The 20,924-nt window shown below is 35.2% G+C and overlaps 1 protein-coding gene across 2 annotated transcripts in view; it reads right to left on the bottom strand.

Moving 5' to 3' along the window:
- GSK3B (glycogen synthase kinase 3 beta) overlaps nt 1-20,924 on the bottom strand; it is a 206,669-nt gene that overhangs the window by 74,249 nt on the left and 111,496 nt on the right. For both annotated transcript variants that reach the window (XM_035000079.1, XM_035000080.1), the window contains exons 4-6: nt 10,828-10,938; nt 5,006-5,136; nt 2,025-2,131 (exon numbers count right to left, since the gene is read on the bottom strand). In XM_035000079.1, coding sequence (XP_034855970.1) covers nt 2,025-2,131; nt 5,006-5,136; nt 10,828-10,938 — 349 coding nt within the window. The remainder of the gene's footprint in view (nt 1-2,024; nt 2,132-5,005; nt 5,137-10,827; nt 10,939-20,924) is intronic.

Here is a 20,924-nt window from a genome sequence, read left to right as displayed (position 1 = left end):
CTAAAATGTATCTGCATTAGTACACTTCTAAATACTTTTGTTTCTGTCTGTCTACAAATCATCCAAAGTCATGAGAGGAAATATCCAGGTCTAAAAAGGGAGGTCAAATCCAGGCTTATTAGGGTTCAAAAGATCAACGTTGAATCAGTGGCATATGGTGAGTCCTAAGCCTAGAAAGTCAGAATCTGGCATCAGCCATACAAAGGAGGTTACTGGAAATCAGGCACTCATAATATCCAGAGAAGTGATTCCTAATAGAGAAAATGGACTAAAATGCCCATCTTTTGCTAGATGATTCCAAAGAACTGCTAAGGCACATGGACATTTATAGAAGTAATGCACTCTTAAGCAGGTCACGAGTTTTTTTATACATGCCTTATTAATGTGTCAGATGATATGGTCATGACTTTTTTAAAAGAAGCAAACTGCAGTTATTTTAGGCGACCCTGGCACAACTCATCCCAATATCGGGTATGCAGATGATCAGTATCATATACTTGAATAAAATATAAAGCAGCTGAAAAAATCCAACAACATTTCCAAAGATAAAGGGCTGAAATTTGCTCTTGCGGAGAGTCAAGTTTAACAAATAGCATGAAATGAATACCATCTTCCATTTCTATAGTCTTTCACTAATATTTTATTTAATCTTCACAGCCACTCAGAAAGGTAGGTAGAACTATTAGCAATCTCCACTTCATAGCTTAGGTAAGTAGTAACAAACCTAGAACTCAAATCTCGTTCTACTCCAACCAAAATACCCTTTTTGCTATTTCTCATTTGTCCCTTAACATAGGACACATAATAGCCATCATGAAACTCAGCATTACACACACACACGAGATTATACCCTCTATCCTCCAGTGTAGCAGGTCTCAAAGTATGGTCTGCAGAGCCCTGGGCCTCCTGCACCTTTTTAGAGGTCCTAATGGGTAAAACTATTCTCATAAGAATACTAAGATATTATCTACCTTTTTCATTGTGTTGACATTTGCACTACTGGTGCAAAAGAAATGATGGGTAAAACTGTGGGTCCCTTGGCACAAATCAAATTGCTCTTTGGCATTTTGTCCTTTAGGCAAAATAAAAAAGGTAATGCGTTTCTGTTTAGAGGCCTGTGTTCGTATCAGATAATTTCCACTTGTATTAAAAGACAAAAACTGTCCATATTCTGGTTTTTCTTAGTGTTCTGTAACCATGGTTGTTCTTTCTGGTTGGTTGGTTTGGTGTTTGCATGCTCTTGTTTCTGTTTTTGGACTAAGGGATTCTCTTCAGAAACAGTAAATAACAATAAAATAATTCTGACCTCCACCTGTACACCTAGCCTAAGGTTGCTCCTCCTTTCTTAGCTTTACTATTCATGCGCAGCTGATAGTACTATGCTCACTTCTGTTAGTGGGCTAAAATGGGGTAAAAGAGGGGGTGTCCCTGAAGACTGAAGCAAATCATCCCTATTCAATTTGTGCTATCACTAAAGATCTTTCATGAAGACTTCTACAGAATCAGTGGGTTTAGCCCACTGATTATATGTTGTTTTTTGTGACCTGACTTAAAAGTAAATAACCAACTGGGACAGCATAGTAGAAATGTCAACAACATGGCCATCCTATCATTTTCATCATCAATGTTATGGACGCAAATTCTCCAGCTAGTGATCAAGCTCAGAAGTATTTCAGGAGAATTAAAATTTTAAAAAAGAAAAGATACACTTAGGATTTATTTGAAATTTTAAGTTAAAAACAAACGTAATCATAGTGGAACCATGCAATTATAAAGGAATAGCTTTATTATTCTCTCAAAAAATCCCAGAAACCTTAATATAAAATAGTAAATATACCTTAAATTCTGAGAGTTGACATTTAAAATACTCTACACATTTTTGCACATGAGTCTTTAAGGAGAAGCAGACTTTAGGTCATTCCTATTTTTATAGTTAAGTGAAAGTAGAGATTAGTAATACCAAATTACTAAAAATGAGACGTAACAAATAATTACAAGCCATTATATTCATATTCGGTACTTACCTATACTAGAGGTATAATCAGTGGCTCCAAAGATCAACTCTGGTGCCCTATAGTACCGAGAACAGATATACGAAACATTGGGTTCTCCGCGGACCAGCTGCTTTGCACTAGTAAAAAAAATAAAAAGCATAAATTTTTTAAACTAAGTGTAAACCTTAAAAGAACTTAAACTGTCATTGACAACACTGAACATTTATCTAAGATTCACACAATTAAATCACACAACATGCAAAAAAGAAAAATATGAACCATAACTACCTGACAAAAGAAACAATTTTAACCTAACAGTAATTAAAAAAAAAAAACAGTAGCTTTTAAAGAATGCATTTGTCAACTGTCACCTAAGGAAAAAGAGACAAAGTCGTAAAAGGACAAATGCTGAACTTCTTGTTATCCTCTGTTCCTTGAATACTACCTCTAAAATATAAAGAAGGAAGGGCAGAAAAGTAGGAAGTACCTCCACACACCAAAAAGCACAGTAATGGATTGTAAGAATGAACACTTCTTACCCGAGTTTTTTTTTTTTTAACAGAAAACTGATTTATAATTTGACTTTATAATTGATTTATAATTTGACTTCTGCATCAGAGTGAATATCCCAAGGCTTACCCAATCTACTTTCTTTTTCCACTATGTTGGTCACTTTATTAATTGTCTAAATATTCATTACCCAATAATAAGATAGGTCCTCCCCTGTAGGTCAGAGATGATTCACAGCCTCTGAATTCTACCTCTGCTGTGGTAAATTTAGTTACATGTTCTCTAATCCAACTTTTCTTCAAAATAATAAAGCAATGTTTAAAATACATGCCACAAAGTATTTTAACCAACTGTTAAAAACAAACAAAAAAGGGCAGCTTTGTTATTAATCGGAGCTTTTAAAAATGACCTATTACCATAGAAGTGAAATCCTCATTCTAAATATATTAGAACAAAGCGATTCCTATGTCCCAATAAAATGGTCCACAGCAGCAGTGTTTTGACACTATGGTGAGAACAGAAACTCCACTAAACTTGATGTCTCACTCTCTTTTTACAGTTCATACTAGTCAGTCACTGTCAGTGGGGAACATACCCCATAACAATAAAACTCATCTGATTTTAGCAGTATGTGTACTTTGTTTCAAGCATCAGATAAGAGTTTTGATTTAATATCCTTCACCTTTTCTTATAGTTGAAGAAGAGTTATAGCCTGCAAAATGAACTGAATCCTACAACAGGTGTCTGAGATCAGTTAACTGTAAAAAGGGGATGGTCTGAAGGAGCACTCCATTAGACTAAGAATTGATTCTGATAGAGCAGATATGCTTGTTTTTCTGACACACTCAAGAGACAGCCTATGGAAAATATATCTTATAATAAACCTAAAATTTAAACTGTGGGTTGATATAAAGTATTACAAAGAGGTAGAAATAGAGATATTAGGAGATGTGGGTCAATGAAAAGAATTTGTAAGGATGAAAAAAATTGGAGAGAATCCAAGTTATGTGGCAATGTATTAGGGACTGAGAGGAGAGAGGCTAATCTAGGTGGAAGAAGGTTAACTGAGTTACATGAGGATATAAGCTTGGTTTCATGTTGAAAGGATAGATCAAAGAAGCACAAGATGCTGAATACTATGAAGATAAAAAGGATGAAGTCTTATTACACAATATAATATTACCAAGGAATTAGTTTAAGGAAGCAAAGTGCACTGGAATTTGCAGAAAAGGGGAGTAAGAGACTCAATTACAGAGGAAAAGGAAGAAAATACTGCTACTATAAGGTTAACACTGAAGTGAAAAAGAATGCAGTAACAAATGCTAATATTTTTTTTAAAAAATTAGTTCTGGGGCGCCTGGGTGGCTCAGTAGGTTGAGCAGCAGACTCTTGGTTTTGGCTCAGGTTATGATCTCGGGGTCATAAGACCAAGTCCCATGTTGGGCTCCCTGCTCAGAGCAGAGTCTGCTTGAGATTCTGTCTCTGTGTCCCTCCCTTCCTACCCCCGGCTTGCTCTCTCGCCGCCCCTTTCTCTCTAATAAATAAATAAAACCTTTAAAAAAATTAGTTCTTATTAAGAAAGGAATATAAACACATAAGAAAACATTCAAACAATATGAAGTACTATCAATGAAAAAGCAAGTTTCCCAACCACACTATACTCCCTGTTTCCCTTCCTAGGGGCAATCAATGTTCCGGGTTTATTACGTATCATTCCGGAAATCAATAATCATTTATCTATATACATGTGACTATACTATGTTTTTGTTTGTTTGTTTGTTTTTAAGATTTTATTTATTTATTTAATTGACAGAGAGAGAGAGAGAGAGAGAGAGACAGCGTGAGGGGGAACACAAGTAGGGGGAGTGGGAGAGGGAGAAGCAGGCTCCCCGCTAAGCAGGGAGCCCGATGTGGGACTTGATCCCGGGACTCCAGGATCATGACCTGAGCCAAAGGCAGTCGCTTAACCAACTGAGCCACCCAGGCGCCCCTATACTATGTTTTTAAAACACAAAAAGGAACAAACTTTATATAGTCCTGACCTTGTTTTTTTTAATTTAATATTTCTTAGACATCATTCCTTATTTTACTGACATCATTCCTTTTAAATTCATAGACAGCTACCTCATTCTTTTTTTATAGTTGCATGTATTACGTTAAATGTGTATATGCTATAATTTATTTGGTCATTTTCCTACTGACATTTATAAACAATGTTATGATAAAAATCCCTGTATATACACTATTTTAAAGTATTTCTAAGGGAATAATTCCTAACTAATTAAACTGCTGGATAAAAAACTATACATATTTACAATTCTAACAGAATTGACTAAACTACCCTCACAAGAATCTGTAACTAGTGCATACTCCCTGAATAAGGACTATGGTATTTTTGGACTGATATTGTAAAAGGCATATAGTTTTAAAAGAGCAAAAAGGGATGGAGGTTGGGATTGGGGAGGAGTGAAAGAAGGGAGAAGAAAAGAAAGCTAGCTTACCTTCCAAAGTCACAGAGTTTTAAGACAGCTGTATCAGGATCCAACAAGAGGTTCTGTGGTTTAATATCCCGATGGCATATTCCAAAGGAATGGATATAGGCTAAACTTCGGAACAGCTGATACATATACAACTGGAAAAAAAACAGTAAAAATTAATTGAAGACTTTGTCCCAAACAAATCAGAATCCTTAAGCAGTATATAAAGTAACAGATTTTCAGAAAAGAACAGCACTCTATCTTTTAAGAGTTTCATGTCATTTATATATTAATTAGCTAATGAAAGTTGCATTAACCATGTTATATTTGCGCTATCCTTTAATAATTTAAAAAAGGAAATGTCACAATGTGCTTTATAATTTTTTATTTTACTGACATCTTACCTCAAGCCTTCTAAGATGGGCTTTTTAAAAAAATACAGATGGAAAACCCAGAAAGGTATTCCAGATCATGTGGCTACCAAGTAACAATGTTTAGACCAGAAGCCAAGTCTTCTGTTTCTTTAAGTTTAACTATTCTTTGTAAGTATGTACAATTTCATCTTTAGAATAATATTTTTCTGAGATGTCAGCCCTAGAGCTTATTGATACAGGGCCTGAGAAAACTCACATGTGAACTGAGAAAATCTATAACCAATGATCTATCAAGATATTAGTAACTATACCACTCTTCCTGTATTATCCTTCAGAAATAAGTAGACTTTAAAATGCTATTTAAAAACACATCCTTGCTGATTACTGACATCAAATTGAAGGGATATTTATTTCAATTCTATTATAAAAAAATACACTGAGAAACGGACTCTGCATGGAAGAAAGACTCAGACTCTTGCTGGGGAAGACAGGGACTCTATGAAGAAATTGAGTATATCTTAATTCTGTTTATCCCAAGGTTGGTGTTTAAATTTTTCTGACTACTCACCTTCTGACCTCTACCTCAAAGTTATATATCATGGAAAGAGTTTTTGAAATGAGTCAAATGCAAGGATACCAGTATCTTGGTTAAAGCAACAACAACAAAGACAGACAAAGGTCAGAAAAAGTACTGACAGAACACACCACCTTCAGAGGCTATTGCTAAGACTTAGCAGTTTCTTGAAGTTAATGTGAGGCCTACTTTCCTTCAAACAGGCACTGATGAAAACTATAGACAGTTCAATTTCAGTACATCCTTAATGTTATACTGAACTAACGCTGGAAAAGTTTAAGCCTTTTTAAAAAAGCATGATGTAAAATGTAAAAATGAGATCTTCAATAAGGTCAGCATTTTGTCCCCAGAGTTAGAATTAAGGGATTTAAGCCCATATAACTCTTTAAAAGCTTCCTAATTTTATCATGGTATTATTATTGTTCACAGAATCCATCTCCAAGTCCTAAAGCTTGCTCTCAGAGTTCTAAAAGTTTAATTTACTACCATTAAGAAAATAAGCTCCAATAAGAAATTAAATTCACAGGCATTAATTTACTAAAGGAGAGATTTTACTCATTCTATGTCAGGGCGGTAATGTCTGGGTCAGCAATAATCAGTGGGAAAAAAATGTTTTCTTTGTCAAAAATGCTTAAGAGCTTAAATGAGTTTGAGGTGTCTTTTTACTACATTCATTCATCTGAAAGATATACTCTGTATCCATTCTCCTCACTTTATCTTTTGAAAAGATAAAGAAGAAATATACAATTTCATATCTATTTTGTTTCTGACTCTGTAAAAGTATATTTACAGGAAAAAGGAGAGGCCTTCTATACTATCAAGATAGCAGTAACAGTAACAAGAAAAATAACTTATCATATGCCAGCCACTATTTTAGGTGCTTTGCATGTATTTTCATTTAATCTTTATGCAACAGGTACCACTATTATTTTTGTTTTACATATAAAGTACCTGAGGCACAGAAGGTAAGCAATTTATCCAAATCAGATACTAAGTATTCTATAGCGGCTTGGGTAAGTATACCTCTTTAATAATGATTTCTGTACTTTATCATATTTTTATTCTATTAAATAAAAGTGTAAATGGGCGCCTGGGTGGCTCAGTCGTTAAGTGTCTGCCTTCGGCTCAGGTCATGATCCCAGGGTCCTGAGATCGAGTCCTGCATTGGGCTCCCTGCTTGATGGGCAGCCTGCTTCTCCCTCTCCACCACTGTGCTCTCTTGTGCATGCGCTCTCTCTCTCTCCCTTCCTCCCTCAAATAAATATTAAAAAAAGAAAGAAACAAAGCTTAATGAGGCATAATCACAGAGAGGAAATACTCAACGCTTCTTTAAGAGGGAAATTTATATCATACCTAATAAAATATACCAAGGGAATAAAAAGAAATGCAAAGAGATCTTAAATTACTTTCACTTAGTGGTGGTTGTGTCAATATTATTCCTCTAAGACTACTGCATATAGAGTGTAGGACAGAACATATACTATCATTGAAAAATAGAATTTTTAGTGTAAGAGAAAGAAAATATAGATGTAAGATTGTTAAGCCCCCCAATATTTACTGAGAAATGTCAATATATATTAACCTTTGAGATAAAAAAAGATGTATTTTATCTTTGAAAAACTTTATCAAAGTATTTTCTAGCCTGTCCATTAAAAAACCCAGAAAGAATAACCAACTCTGTAGCAAGTATCACTCCTATCATCCAGACTGTGGTCTTTAAGTATCATTTCTCACTAAAAGAGTAAGGTCTCCTTGAAGAAAAGGCTGATTCCAAGTCTGGGGAAGAAATGTGTAAGATGACCCTAGAACACTACCATGCTAGAAAGTAAAGAAGCTATCAAAGATTAGATTATTAAGACTTACTCAAGAAGTTTTAAAACAAACATACAACAAAAAATACCTTGTTGGTCACTTCTGGAGGAACCCATGAAACAACTAATTATTATAAATTTTGGTAAATAAAGGGATATAATCAAATATATATATCCTGTATTTGTTATATAAATTGTACCTCAGGGTAATTAAATAGCTGACATGGGAAACTATTTCAGCTTATAAATTTTTTTGGTTAAAGATTTCATTCATTCATTCATTCATTCATTTATTTATTTATTTATTTATTTATTTGAGAGAGAGAGAGGGAGAGAGAGAGACAGGGCAAGTGGCAGGGGGTGGGGAGGGAAAGAAGCTCAAGCGGACTCCACGCTAAGTGCAGGGTGGATCCAACAACCTGAAGCCGAAACCAAGAGTTCGATGCTCAACCAACTAGGCCACCTAGGCGTCCCCCAGCTTATAAATTAAGAAGGAATAATAACATTAGAATATCCACATTTTGTAACCCTTTATAAATTAATGGATTTAGGCAATGATCAATGGTTACAAGCATCATAAAAAGACAGACATTATGTTCTTCCTTAGGAAAGTACTCAATACATATGAAGTAGTCTTGAATTTTATAAAAATATATCTAATCACCAATTTGCAGGAAATACAGAAGACAGAGCAACATATTAACAGTACAGTAATCCAATCAGCAAAATTCAGATCAAGAAACTGCACATCAACTGACCCAGTTTCTTTAGTACCAAAGTTTAAGAGAGAGTCGTCCATAAATTAAAAGAAACATCAGACATACATCAGCCAATTATAATACATGGACCTTACTTAGACCCCAATTCTAACAAAGAAACTTAAAAACATATATATATACACACACACAACATGCTGGGAATAAAAATAGTAGATATTTAATTATATTAGTAATTTACTATTTATTTGTATAGGTAAAGACAATGGTATTGTTAACTAAGCTTTTAAAAAGAAAGTCCCTATCGTTTACACATATATACTGAAATAGTTACAGATGAAAATAATAGTATCTGTGATTTGCTTCAAAATAAAGGAAGTGGGGAGCAGAGGGTGGTATAGATGAAACAAGAGTGGCCATGAACTGATCATTGTTCAAGTTGTATAATGGGTACATGGGGGTTCATTATTCCATTTTCTCCTTTATTTCTATTTGAAATCTTCAATAATAAAAACAACTATTTAGAGTGACCAAAGAAAAGATCCTGAAACGAGTAAAATTTTTGTAGACAGATACAGGAAAAGAAAATCACTTGGGACATTTTATGTTAAGTGGTGGGAAAATAGGTATTGGCTCAGCTATGGAGCAATAAAGATTTGCTAGGAGGTAAGTAAACCTGGAGGGTAGACTCAACAGACATATTACTACAACCCTCTCTTGGGAATTTTGTCAATTCAAAAGTATATGACCTAACTACTTTCATAACACTATATATTTTTTCTTGTTTTATAGTTATTTGTGTAATCTTTTTTTCTCCTTATTAGAGGAATTAAAATATTTTATTAAGCATCACATTATTCTGCAATCATTTAGTATTTGTTTGCTGAATTAAGAGTTGAAACAAAAAACTGGTCTAACCACTGTGCACCTCTTATTAAATGTCCACATGTTGTTTTTTAAATCTAGTGTTAAGATCTCCTATTACTTTTATTTTATAGTCCCAAAAATGTTTTCTCATATGTTAAGTTCACCTTATAGACCAACAATGCTATATTGTGAGCAGGAAAGAAATGAGTACAATTTTACCAACATGGAAGCTAAGTAGAGAACAGATCAGTAACTGCCCAAAAGCACTTAACTTAGTAGCAAAGTTGGGTCTCAAAACTAGGTCTTCAGGAACTAAATCTAGGGTTTCTTCTGCTTCATAAATCCATCACCATTCTAAACTGAGAAGAAGTTCAAAGATTACCCTAGATTTAGGCACTTCAAAAGGGATATTCTATTGTGCAGGCTATCTTGAATAGGACCCTGCTATCTTAAAACCAGAATAAAGTACTAAAGTAAATTTGTATTACAAAAACTGTGTCGTTTAGTTCCTACTATGGTCAATTTAACCACCAATCCCAACCAAGTTTGAGAAGTCCAAATAAAATTATACAGGAATCAGATTTTTAAAAATTCCTAGCACTGAATTCAGTAGGAATCCTGACACCTTGTCCTAATTATCTAGCTACCAAATTCCTGCTTTGGTACCCATTTTATTACTATAAAGTTTAAAATTATAACTATTAAGTAAAATTCAATACTCAATCTTAAAACATTTAGAGTCAATGCCATTTTATTTTCTAGAGTCATTCCTATAAAGGATAAAATGCAAAAAATTATATTTAGCTAGACTTTGAAACTTAACACCTAATTTTCACAATGTCATAGTTAAAAAATAATAATCTGTGTGTCAACCATACATCAATAAAATTTTTTTAAAGATCTGAACAATCTAATAATGATTATAATGACAATAATGTTTCTAATCAGCAATCACAACTTTAATCATTATACTGGATAAATTCCTAGCCACTCTGTTATGAGTTCTTTCACTGAAGATGACATTAGGTACTAAAAATTAAGTAACACCTTCATAGAGTCAGTACATATTTAAAATTATAGAAAGTTTAAACTTTAGCTACAGTTACACTGTATCTATAAATGGCAGTATAATGTTTAATCTGATCATATATATATTTTATAATTTTATATGATATGCCTGCTTCCTTTTTAGTCTATGCCATAATAAGGGTATCAGAAATTAAATAAAAAGGTGTTATGGCCGGCAAAATTAAAATCCACAAATGTCTGTGAAAAAATTCACTTGTCAGAAACATAACACGGTATCTTTAATATGAGAGTCATGAAAGTTTAAAAGGTAAAGGTTTCACACCTTAAAATTATACAAGAATTTAATGAAGCTCTAGCAATACCTTTTTTGCAGCTTCCCCCCCTTGGCATTATATGCAATAATACAGTTAAAACATATCCAACACTTTCCTTGGATGATATTAAGTAAATGGGAAATTGCTCCATTTTTACATACCTTGACATAGATCACAGGGAGCGTCTGTTTGGCTCGACTATAGTGTCTGGCAACTCTGTATACTGTTTCCGGAACATAGTCCAGCACCAGATTAAGATAGACTTCATCTTTCTGAAAGAGTTTATTAAAAAACAAACAGAAAAACAAAATTAGGAACTAGTCTTTTAAATATTCAGAGTAAAATCTCTATATATTTAGTTATTCAGATTTTTTCACTTATTCACATTTTTAAGATTCATGCATTCAATTTTAATTATACGAAAGTAATTCAGAATATAACCATAATTGTAAAAACAAGTCTACCATACCTTTTTACTAATAATTTCATGGCAGAAAACATAGCCATTTCAATACTGCTAAGATTTCCAATTATATTTAAACTATTATTTTGGTAATAAGATTTTAGAGGATATCACCTGTCACAAAATTTCCTGTTTTCTAGTTTGAGAATCAGTGCCCTCATATCCTATCAGGAAAGCTGTCATGGTAGTAGAGCGAGTACTAAAAAGGGAATGAAGATTTCCAGCCCTCTGCTGCTAACTAAGGTATGCTAACTAACATATCACTTAATCTCTCTAGGCTTCAGTTCCTTCAACTAGAATATGAAAAATTGGACTAGATGTTCTTCAAAATTTCTCTAAGCTCTACAAAAAAGATTCTATGGTTATCTGATAGTCTATAATTATAATAATCACTTGTCTTCTACAAGTAACTGAAAGAAAAAGAGTAATTTATAAGGCAGCAAGTTACCATACTCACAAGCTTATTGCAGGTCATATGTTTAAACATCCTTTCTCAGCAGCCTAAAGACACTAATCCAAGATCAGTAGATAGAAGGGAATTCCAACTAAGTACCAAGTAGGAAAGAGGAACAGAGTGCTATCTTTACTCTGTTCTTGTGAACAGTATCAGATAGGTAAACTGAAGCAGAAAACAAAGTTGAGAATCACTGTGTTCAAGTCTAGAATTGGCTACTGAAGGGGAAAATCTGTAGGTAAGCAAACTTTCACAATCGTCCCAATTTGAAATCATGTTACCTACCAAAATGAAGTGAAGAATTTCAATTTTCAGCATTTATTGAGCATTTTCTATAGGTCAGTAGCCACTGCAGAGGAAGTAAAGGTGGACGTATAAAAGAGACGACATCTAAGTTGAGTATGAAAGGTGCATTTAAGGCATAGAAAAACTGTATCAAGATGTGGGGTCAATGAAAACAGCAGAGCTCAGGAAACTGTTGAGTGAGACAGCATGCCATTGACTCTACTACCTTTTCATTATCCCTCACTCTTCCACGTTCTCCTCTCTTCTCTCCATATCCAGCTTAAATTACAAGGTCTACCATTACCCTCATTCTCTAACACACAGTCAGTAAACAACAGCAAAGGTCTGCTGCCTGTTTTTATAAATAAAGTTTTATAGAAACATAGCAATGCTCATTCATGTAAGAACTGTCTATGGCTGCTTTGGGGCAGAGCTGAGTAGTTATAACTGAGACCACAGCCTGCAAAACCAAAAATACTTACTATCTGGCCTTTTATGAAAAAAATGTGCCAAGTCTGCTCTAGCATATATCCTTCTCTTATATCATACCTGTTTGATAAACCACAACTCTGGTTAAATCTAGCTGCCCATTCATTCCATGGCTGCCCATTCATTCCATGCCTGTACCCAAACTGCTGAACATGGCTACAAAGAAACCCAAAACTGTGCTGCTTGGTTTTACAGTAAATTTATCATCAAGAAATTCAATTGGCCCAGCAATCATATATTTGCCTAGTCCATTCACTTTTCCCAAGTACTTGACTTCTTCTTTCACTTTGACCTCCAATACCTGTCTTCCCATCCTCACCCCCAGCTGGTGACCTTGCTTGCACCACTACATGTGCCCATCTACAGCATCTAACCCCATATGCTCCTCTTTCCCTTCTCTTACTAGGGATAAAGTGACCAAGCTCCTTTTTAAGGTAAACCCTGCTACATGTAAAAAATGATACTATTCTGCTTTTCCTAATCACAATCAGCGCTTCAGTAATTTTCATAACTCTCTTCATTAATTATTCTCTCTCTGTGGGAGCATTACAATCCGCACACAAACTTGCTGTTATTTCTCCCATTGTTAAAAAGAAAACTCTAACTGCACTAATTAGCACCATATTTTCTGCCCTCCTTTAACAGTAAAATTCCTCCAAAGAGGTGTCTAAACTGACATTCTCCAATACCAGTCTCTTCTCACTCTCTGAAACTTACTCCAAATAGGACTTGATCACCACTGCTCCACCAGAATTGTTCCTTAAGATCAGTAATCTCCTTGTTGCTGAATCCAATGTCAATTGTCAGGCATCATCTTATCTCTCCTTTCTATTTGACTGAGCACTACTATTTAACATAGTTGGATCATGTTCCCTTCTTTTGAATATTTGCTTTACTTGGGTTCTAAAACACTTTACTCTTCTGGTTTTCATCTTACCTTAAAGACCACTCTTCTTGCTCTCCCATTTCTGGCTCATTCTATTCCCCTTTCTCTCTTAAGGAATGGAGGATCCCAGGACTCAGTCAGATCTCTGTTCTTTATGTAAGTTCACTCCTGTTATGATCTCATCCAGTCAGGTGGTTCGATACTACTCTACATTGATGACTCCCAAATTCATATATATGCTGGACCTCTGCTTTTAACTCCAGACTAGTATGTCAAATTGTGTACTGACATTGCTCAGGCTAAAAACCTTAGAATCATTAATTCCCCACCCTCCTCTTTCTCTCACACATATACATACACAAAAAAAAGTATTAATGGTTCTACCTTTAAAATTTATTCAGGATCCAACCATTTCTTACCATCTTCACTGCTACAATCCTAGTCTGAACCACGAGCACCTCTCACCTGGATTATTGCAATATCCTCCTAAAAGGCCTTCCTGCTTCCACTTTTACCCCTTTGGTCTAATATCAACAAAACAGAAGTTAGATGGTAGCTCTTCCACTCTACCTCATTAAGATTTATTCTTATAAGTGGTCTACAAGGTCCTCCACACATACTTATTTCCCTGTCCTCTACTCTACTGCTGCCCTGTTGCTTGCTCTTCTCTACTGACAATAGCTTCCTGCTGTTTCTTGAACACATCTGGCAGGCTTTCACATTCAGGGCTTCTACACTGATCACTCCTTCAGCCTGGAATGTTCTCTCCCTCAGATATACATACTGTTCACTTGCCTCAACTCCTTCAAATCTTTGCTAAAATTTTACTGTTTTAGAGTGGCTTTCCCTAATTGGGCTTTCCCCAATTTCTCCACCCCACACTCCTACCTGCCCTCCCCCCTTTATTTTCCCCCATAATACTTATCATTTTCTAACCACATAGTTTACTTTGTATTGTCTGCTTCCCCCTCAACTAGACTAAGCTCAATGACAGATAAGATTTTTGTCTGTTTTGTTCACTATTCTTCTCCACCTAGAATACTGCCTAGCACACAGTAGGTGCCCAATAAATATTTGCTGAATAAATTAAGCTCAAAGGGAATGGATATTATTTAAGAATTAGGATGGCAGTCTTACAGGTCTGCTTTAATTCAAACAGCACTGTGAAAAGTGGGTATGGAGAGGGGGAAAGAGGGAAGGTGAGAGTGAAAGCAGTGTGAGCTTCCAGAAACTTCCTACAAGTGTCCAAGACCTAGACTAGGGCTTAGGCAATAAGGACTGAAAGAAAAGGGAGATTGAGAGGGGCAGGCATATTGGCTACCTAAACATGAGAGTAATAGAGAACCTGAGAAACAAAGAAAGGATTAATTAAACAGTCTCTAAACTTGGGTGACTAGGCAGGTAATGAAACAAGGAAAGCATAAAGAGGAAAAAGGTGTGAAGGAAAAGTTTTAACTTTTACTTAATGGATCTTGGATCTCAGAACATTTTAGGCGGCTATGTTACACAGGTAGCTGGAAATGCAGGTCACGTCAAAACTCAGAAAAGAAGAATGGAGTATGTGTAGAGATTTAGACAACAGCTAAAACTGAGAACAGCCTCACTCACCTAAGAAGAGTGTGCACAGTAAGAGAGTGAGAAGAAACTGAGTTTGGAATCCAGGAAAACGCTAACCTTAAGGAGCAGATTACATTAGGGGACAACTTTGTAAAGACTAAGAAACAGAACTAAGAGGCATTAAAAGCATCAAAATGAGTTACTGCTCTTATTTGGGACCAAAATTTATGCCTTTCTCTTTAAAACCCTGATGTAATTTGACAGTTGTCATACCTGGAATGATCTAAAAAGCTTAGGAAGTTAATTGCCCTTCTGTTTCCATCTTAACTCTAGTGCTTTTGGTGTCTGAAGTTATATAAAGAAACAACTAAATGGAATGTATGCATGCACATATATGTGTGTGTGCACATGCTCACACTTGTATATAAAGCAGCAACTACTTAAAAATTATTAATGACCTTGAGATAAATAGGAGAAGATTATGTACATGTACTCTAGATGATTGGGACTTTAATCAGTGAACGTCAGAATTTATTATAAGGTCGTCCCTTCCTTTTTCAGTAATTTAATGAGTTCCTTTAAATGTGACATAACAAGGAAGAGCCCAAACAAAATGATCAAGTTTTACCTGTTAATAAAATGTTGGTATATGTTCACTTAGAAGCTCCTCTCTTTTCCAATTTGAATAGCTTCTTTTCTTTTTGAAGAAGCTGTTTTCTTTTCATATGATTAGAGGTGGTCTCTAGGCCACTGGACTGGAGTGGTGGGGGGTGGGAAGGATGGGGTGGCTGGGTGAGAGACATTGGGGAGGGTATGTGCCATGGTGAGCACTGTGAATTGTTTAAGACTGTTGAATCACAGACCTGTACCTCTGAAACTAATAATACATTGTATGTTAAAAAAAAAAAAAAAAGAAGATAGTAGGAAGGGGGGGAAATCGGAGGGGGAGACGAACCATGAGAGACTATGTACTCTGAGAAACAAACTGAGGGTTGGGGGGGGAAGGGTTAGCCTGGTGATGGGTATTAAAGGGGGCACGTACTGAATGGAGCACTGGGTGTTATATGCAAACAATGAATCATGGAACATTACATCAAAAACTAATGATGTGGGGTGCCTGGGTGGCTCAGTCGTTGGGCGTCTGCCTTCGGCTCGGGTCGTGATCCCAGGGTCCTGGGATCGAGCCCCGCATCGGGCTCCCTGCTCTGTGGGGAAGCCTGCTTCTCCCCTCCTTCTCCCCCTGCTTGTGTTCCCTCCCTCGCTATGTCTCTCTCTGTCAAATAAATAAATAAAATCTTTAAAAAAAAAACAAAAAAAAACTAATGATGTAATGTATGGTGATTAACATAACAATAAAAATTTTCAAAAATAAAAAATAAATAACTAAAAGTAATAATTCCCATTTCTAGTGACCTCTGCAACTAAGACTAAAGACTTGGTTGAAAACACAGAAATTTAAAAAAAAAAAAAAAAAGGCAAGGAAATTTCAATAATGATGAGATGGGGAACAGCAAAGTATTTCATTGGCAGGAGAGATAAGGACTGAAAAGATTGTTAGATCTGGTGTATCGTGGTTCAGTGATGGTCCTGGAAAGAGCAGTTTCAGACCATGGTGCCAGTAGCAACAACCTATACTGAGATCAAGAGTGAGCAGATGGCAGGTGAGGAACAGGAGGTAGCTAATTTAGTTTGTTCTTACAAAATCCCTCGTGGTGAAAGTAAAAAGAAAGCTGGGAGCTGATAACTTGAGGAGAAGCAAAATCAAAGAGAGACTGTAGAGAAATTGTTGATGTGCTTTTCATTTGTATTTTTTAAATGGCTAAAAGAGACCCAAATTTATTTGTAGGCTGAGTGGATAAGGATGGAATAAAAGGATGGGATATAGTGATAAGAAAGGAAAGAAAAGGGATAACTGATAAAGCAATGTTCTAGAACATCAAGAGAAATGAGAAACAAGAACACAGAGTACTATACAGTGCAATTAAAAGGCAAAGTTAGCATTAGTCACACAAAATACAGAAGGCCACACTCTGATAGTACAAGTTCTGTGACCACAAGCAAGTTACTTAACTTCTTTCAGACTCAGTTTCCTATAAAACCACGCTAACAATGGCATCTACTTTAAAGGACTGTCTTGAGATGATAATAATCTATAAAAAGCTCTTTAAGCACATTACCTGGCAAATTATAAAGACTGAAATTTTCACTATTATCATCTTTAGGGGGAAATGATACCACATTTTTCTTCCTGTACATCTAAAATAAATGATCAGGTTAGAAAGAATTTTAAGTAAAGTTTGTCTGATGACCCTCCTTCTTGTAAAATAAGAAATAAGGTCACACGTAGAACTAAAGGCAGCAAAAGTAATGCTGCAGGCTAAGACAAGAAAATTTCAGAGATCAAGATTTAGACAAGAAATTCCAAGTGAAGATGAGGTCTACTAAAAGGAATACATAAATAAAATACCAAACTGGTACCAAAGGGATATGTACAAAGAATTGAAGGAATGGTGAGTCTTGAGTTCCAGAAAGATCATTAACACAGATGCTGAAAATCAAGAAACCTGATTTTAATAAATCATTTGACAGTTAATCATGATATATTTATGAATGACCTGAAGATGTATATAGCACTGTATTATAATTTAATTCATTTGCTAAACAATCATACCAAGAAAAATAAAAAGATGAAAACATAAATGTCAAATTCAAGGAAGGTTTCTAGTTGTAGGACTAGAAGCTCTGTCCTTCTCTTGTCCCAATCAATATTTTCATAAATGATTGCATATATTAGGGGTTGCAAAAGCAAATGTTTTCAAGACTAAGTAACAAATGTAAATGTGTGAAGCCAAAATGTGTAATGCAGTAAGGGGTAGTGGTTGCTAAATCAGATAGACAGTACAAACCATAACTAAAAGCATCCTAATTCATAAAAATATTAACAGAATGTGCTAGCCAAATAAAACACACCAGGGGATGAATTTGGCAGTTTATAATTTCTGACTTTAACATAACCACCAAAGATTGACACAAACCTATGAATGACTGAAAATGGAAGAGCAAATAAGAATTTAAAGAACTCTAATAGTCTGGAAAGCTAAGCGAAACCTACAATGTAATACAAAACCCTATGATTAAACTCAAAGTATTAATTTATTATGTAGAATGACAGATAAGACTTGACAGTAATTCAGCTGGAAAATAAATGAGAAGTGTAACTGACGAGAACTCAAAAGGCAATCAACATTGAGATACAGTTAATGAAAAACTTAATGCAATATTAGGTTACAGCTAAAGTACTGTGTTTGGAGCAGTAAAGATAATTCCATTCTGCTTTGCACAGTTCAGGCTTCATTTGACATACTGATGATATCCATTTTTAGGCAATGTATTTTATTCATAATATTAACAAAGCAGAACACATCAGAGGAAGGTTAAAGAAACCATGTCTGCTATAGGTTGAATGTTCTAACATACTACCTTATGGGAAATATGGGGGCTTAAATTATATTTAGACTACTACTTTGCAGATTAACATAAACTTATCTCTTTGCTCATAGATACTTTGTTTACTTACTCCATTTATTATCAAAAACTTGCAATTTCTTTAGAACCATAGAGGAGGTCTGTCCATTTATTTTTAAATTTTTTTAGGTCTGGCCATTTTGTGGGTACAGTGTAAATGACCATATACATTTAAAAGGTGTCATTTTGGGGCACCTGGGCAGCTCAGTCAGTTAAGGGTCTGCCGTTGGCTCAGATCACCATATCAGGCTCTGCACTCAGTGGGGAGTCTGCTTCTCCCTCTCCTCCTGCTCATGCTCTCTCTCTCTCTAATAAATAAATAAAATCTTAAAAAAAAAAAGAAAAGAAAACTCCAAAAAATTGCATGATGTACAATTTAGGGAGTATTTCTCTCAGTGGTTCAGTTTTCCTAGTTATGACTTCTATTAATAGAGAACTACTCTCTAACTGCTCATAACCACTCCTCTATGAACTTCACTCTAAAGCCATTCATTCAGGAAGAAATTTAAATGACAAAGTTTCGATCACACCTACCAACAACTAAACAATAATCGGGACAACTCCATCCTACATTTGGAAAACAGATACTATTATGATGCTCTTATCCTCAGATGATTTCTGGGGTCAAGGAAACAAAATTACTTGAGGCTGCAGTTTTAAGTAGAATCGTGCTATAATACTAAAAATTTGATGAGATGTGAAGCAGCATATCACAGAACCCAGTAATAAGACATTCAACCAAGTGTCCTGATAGCCCAGGATTCTCCTCAGAATTGAGTTAGGGAACTTGGGACTAGCAAAAAACCCCAACAAACAAAAAACAAAAAAACTTGAAAATGGATGCCTTTTCTCCAATGTGTGTGCCAGGCTGGCTAGAGATGGGAATAACACTAACAGTGAAGTGGGTGTGGATTAGGAAAAGGGAAATACTCTTTTGCTTGGGAGAAGGGGAGTGGGAATGGGGAAAGGGAGATAAACACTTGGCACACAACAAGATTATGGTAAGCTTCCTCCTCATCTCACACCATTAACACAAAATAAATATCAAACTATCAAAAGTTTTTTTTAAAAAAAAACTATAAATCTACCAGAAGAAACAATGAGTATGTTTGCAATCTTGGAGGACAAAATATCTATAAGCTATTAAGGAAAATGCAAATTAGATCACATAAAAATGTAAAAGTTTTATACTACTTTCTGAAAAAACAACAAAACCATAGCCAAATTTAAAAAATGACAATATTGGGGCGCCTGGGTGGCTCAGTCGGTTAAGTGTCTGCCTTCGACTCAGGTCATGGTCTCCAGGTCCTGGGATCGAGCCCCATGTCAGCCTCCCTGCTCAGCGGGGGAATCTGCTGCTCTCTCCCTCTGCCCCTCCTCCCTGCTCGTTCTCTCTCTCTCTCTCTCTAAAATAAATAAATAAAATATTTAAAAAATTAAAAAATTAAATTAAAAATGACAATATTTTTGTCCACCAAAAAGTATTAGAATTAACGAATTCAGTAAAATTGCAGGATACAAAATTAATATACAGAAAGCTGTTGCATTTCTATACATTAATAACAAAATAGCCAAAAGAGAAATTAAGAAAACAATCCCATTTATAACTGTATCAAAAAGAATAAAATACCTAGGAATAAATTTAACCAAAGAGGTAAAAGACCTGTACTCTAAAAACTATAAAACATTTATATAACAGGGCACCTGGGTGGCTCAGCTGGTTAAGCGTCTGCCTTTGTCTCAGGTCATGATCCCGGGGTCCTGGGATCAAGTCCCGCATCAGGCTCCTTGCTCTGCGGGGAGCCTGCTTCTCCCTCTCCTCCCCACTTGTGCTCTCTCTCACTATCTCTGTCTCTCTCTCTCAAATAAATAAAATCTAAAAAAAAAAAAATTATTAAAGAAATTGAAGATGACACAAACAAATGGAAAGACAGACCATGCTCAAGGACTAGAAGAATGAATATTGTTAAAATGTCTATGCTACCCAAAGCAATCTACAGATTCACTGTGATCACTATCAAAATACCAAGAATATTTTTTTTCACAGAACTAGAAATAATCCTAACATTTTTATAGAACCACAAAATATCCCAAATAGCCAAAGCGATTTTGATAAAGAAGAACAAAGCTGCAGGTATCAGAATCCCAAATTTGAAACTGTACTACAAAGCTATAATAAAACAGTATGATACTGGTACAAAAATAAACACATAGATCAATGGTTTAAAAAATTGACCATTATATGGTCTATGATGAAGGAGGTGAGAATATACAATGGGGAAAAAACAATCTCTTCAATAAATGTTGTTGGAAAATGGACATGCAGAAGAATGAAACCAAACCACTTTCTTACATAAACCATAAAACTCCTAAAAGAAAGCATAGGCAATACATTCTTCGACATCAGCCTTAGCAAAATTTTTCTGGATCCATCTCCTCAGGCAAGGGCAACAATAGCAAAAATAAACAACTGGAACTAGGAAACGATCAACAAAACGAAAAGGAAAACTACTGAATGGGAGAAGATATTTCTAAATGATCTATCTCAGAAGGGGTTAATATCCCAAATATATAAAGAACTCAAACAACAACTCAACAC

Source organism: Mirounga leonina, unplaced genomic scaffold, assembly GCF_011800145.1.
Source record: "Mirounga leonina isolate KUSES-001 unplaced genomic scaffold, KU_Mleo_1.0 Mir_115, whole genome shotgun sequence".
Taxonomy (NCBI): domain Eukaryota; kingdom Metazoa; phylum Chordata; class Mammalia; order Carnivora; family Phocidae; genus Mirounga; species Mirounga leonina.
This window is presented reverse-complemented; position numbering and strand designations above follow the sequence as displayed.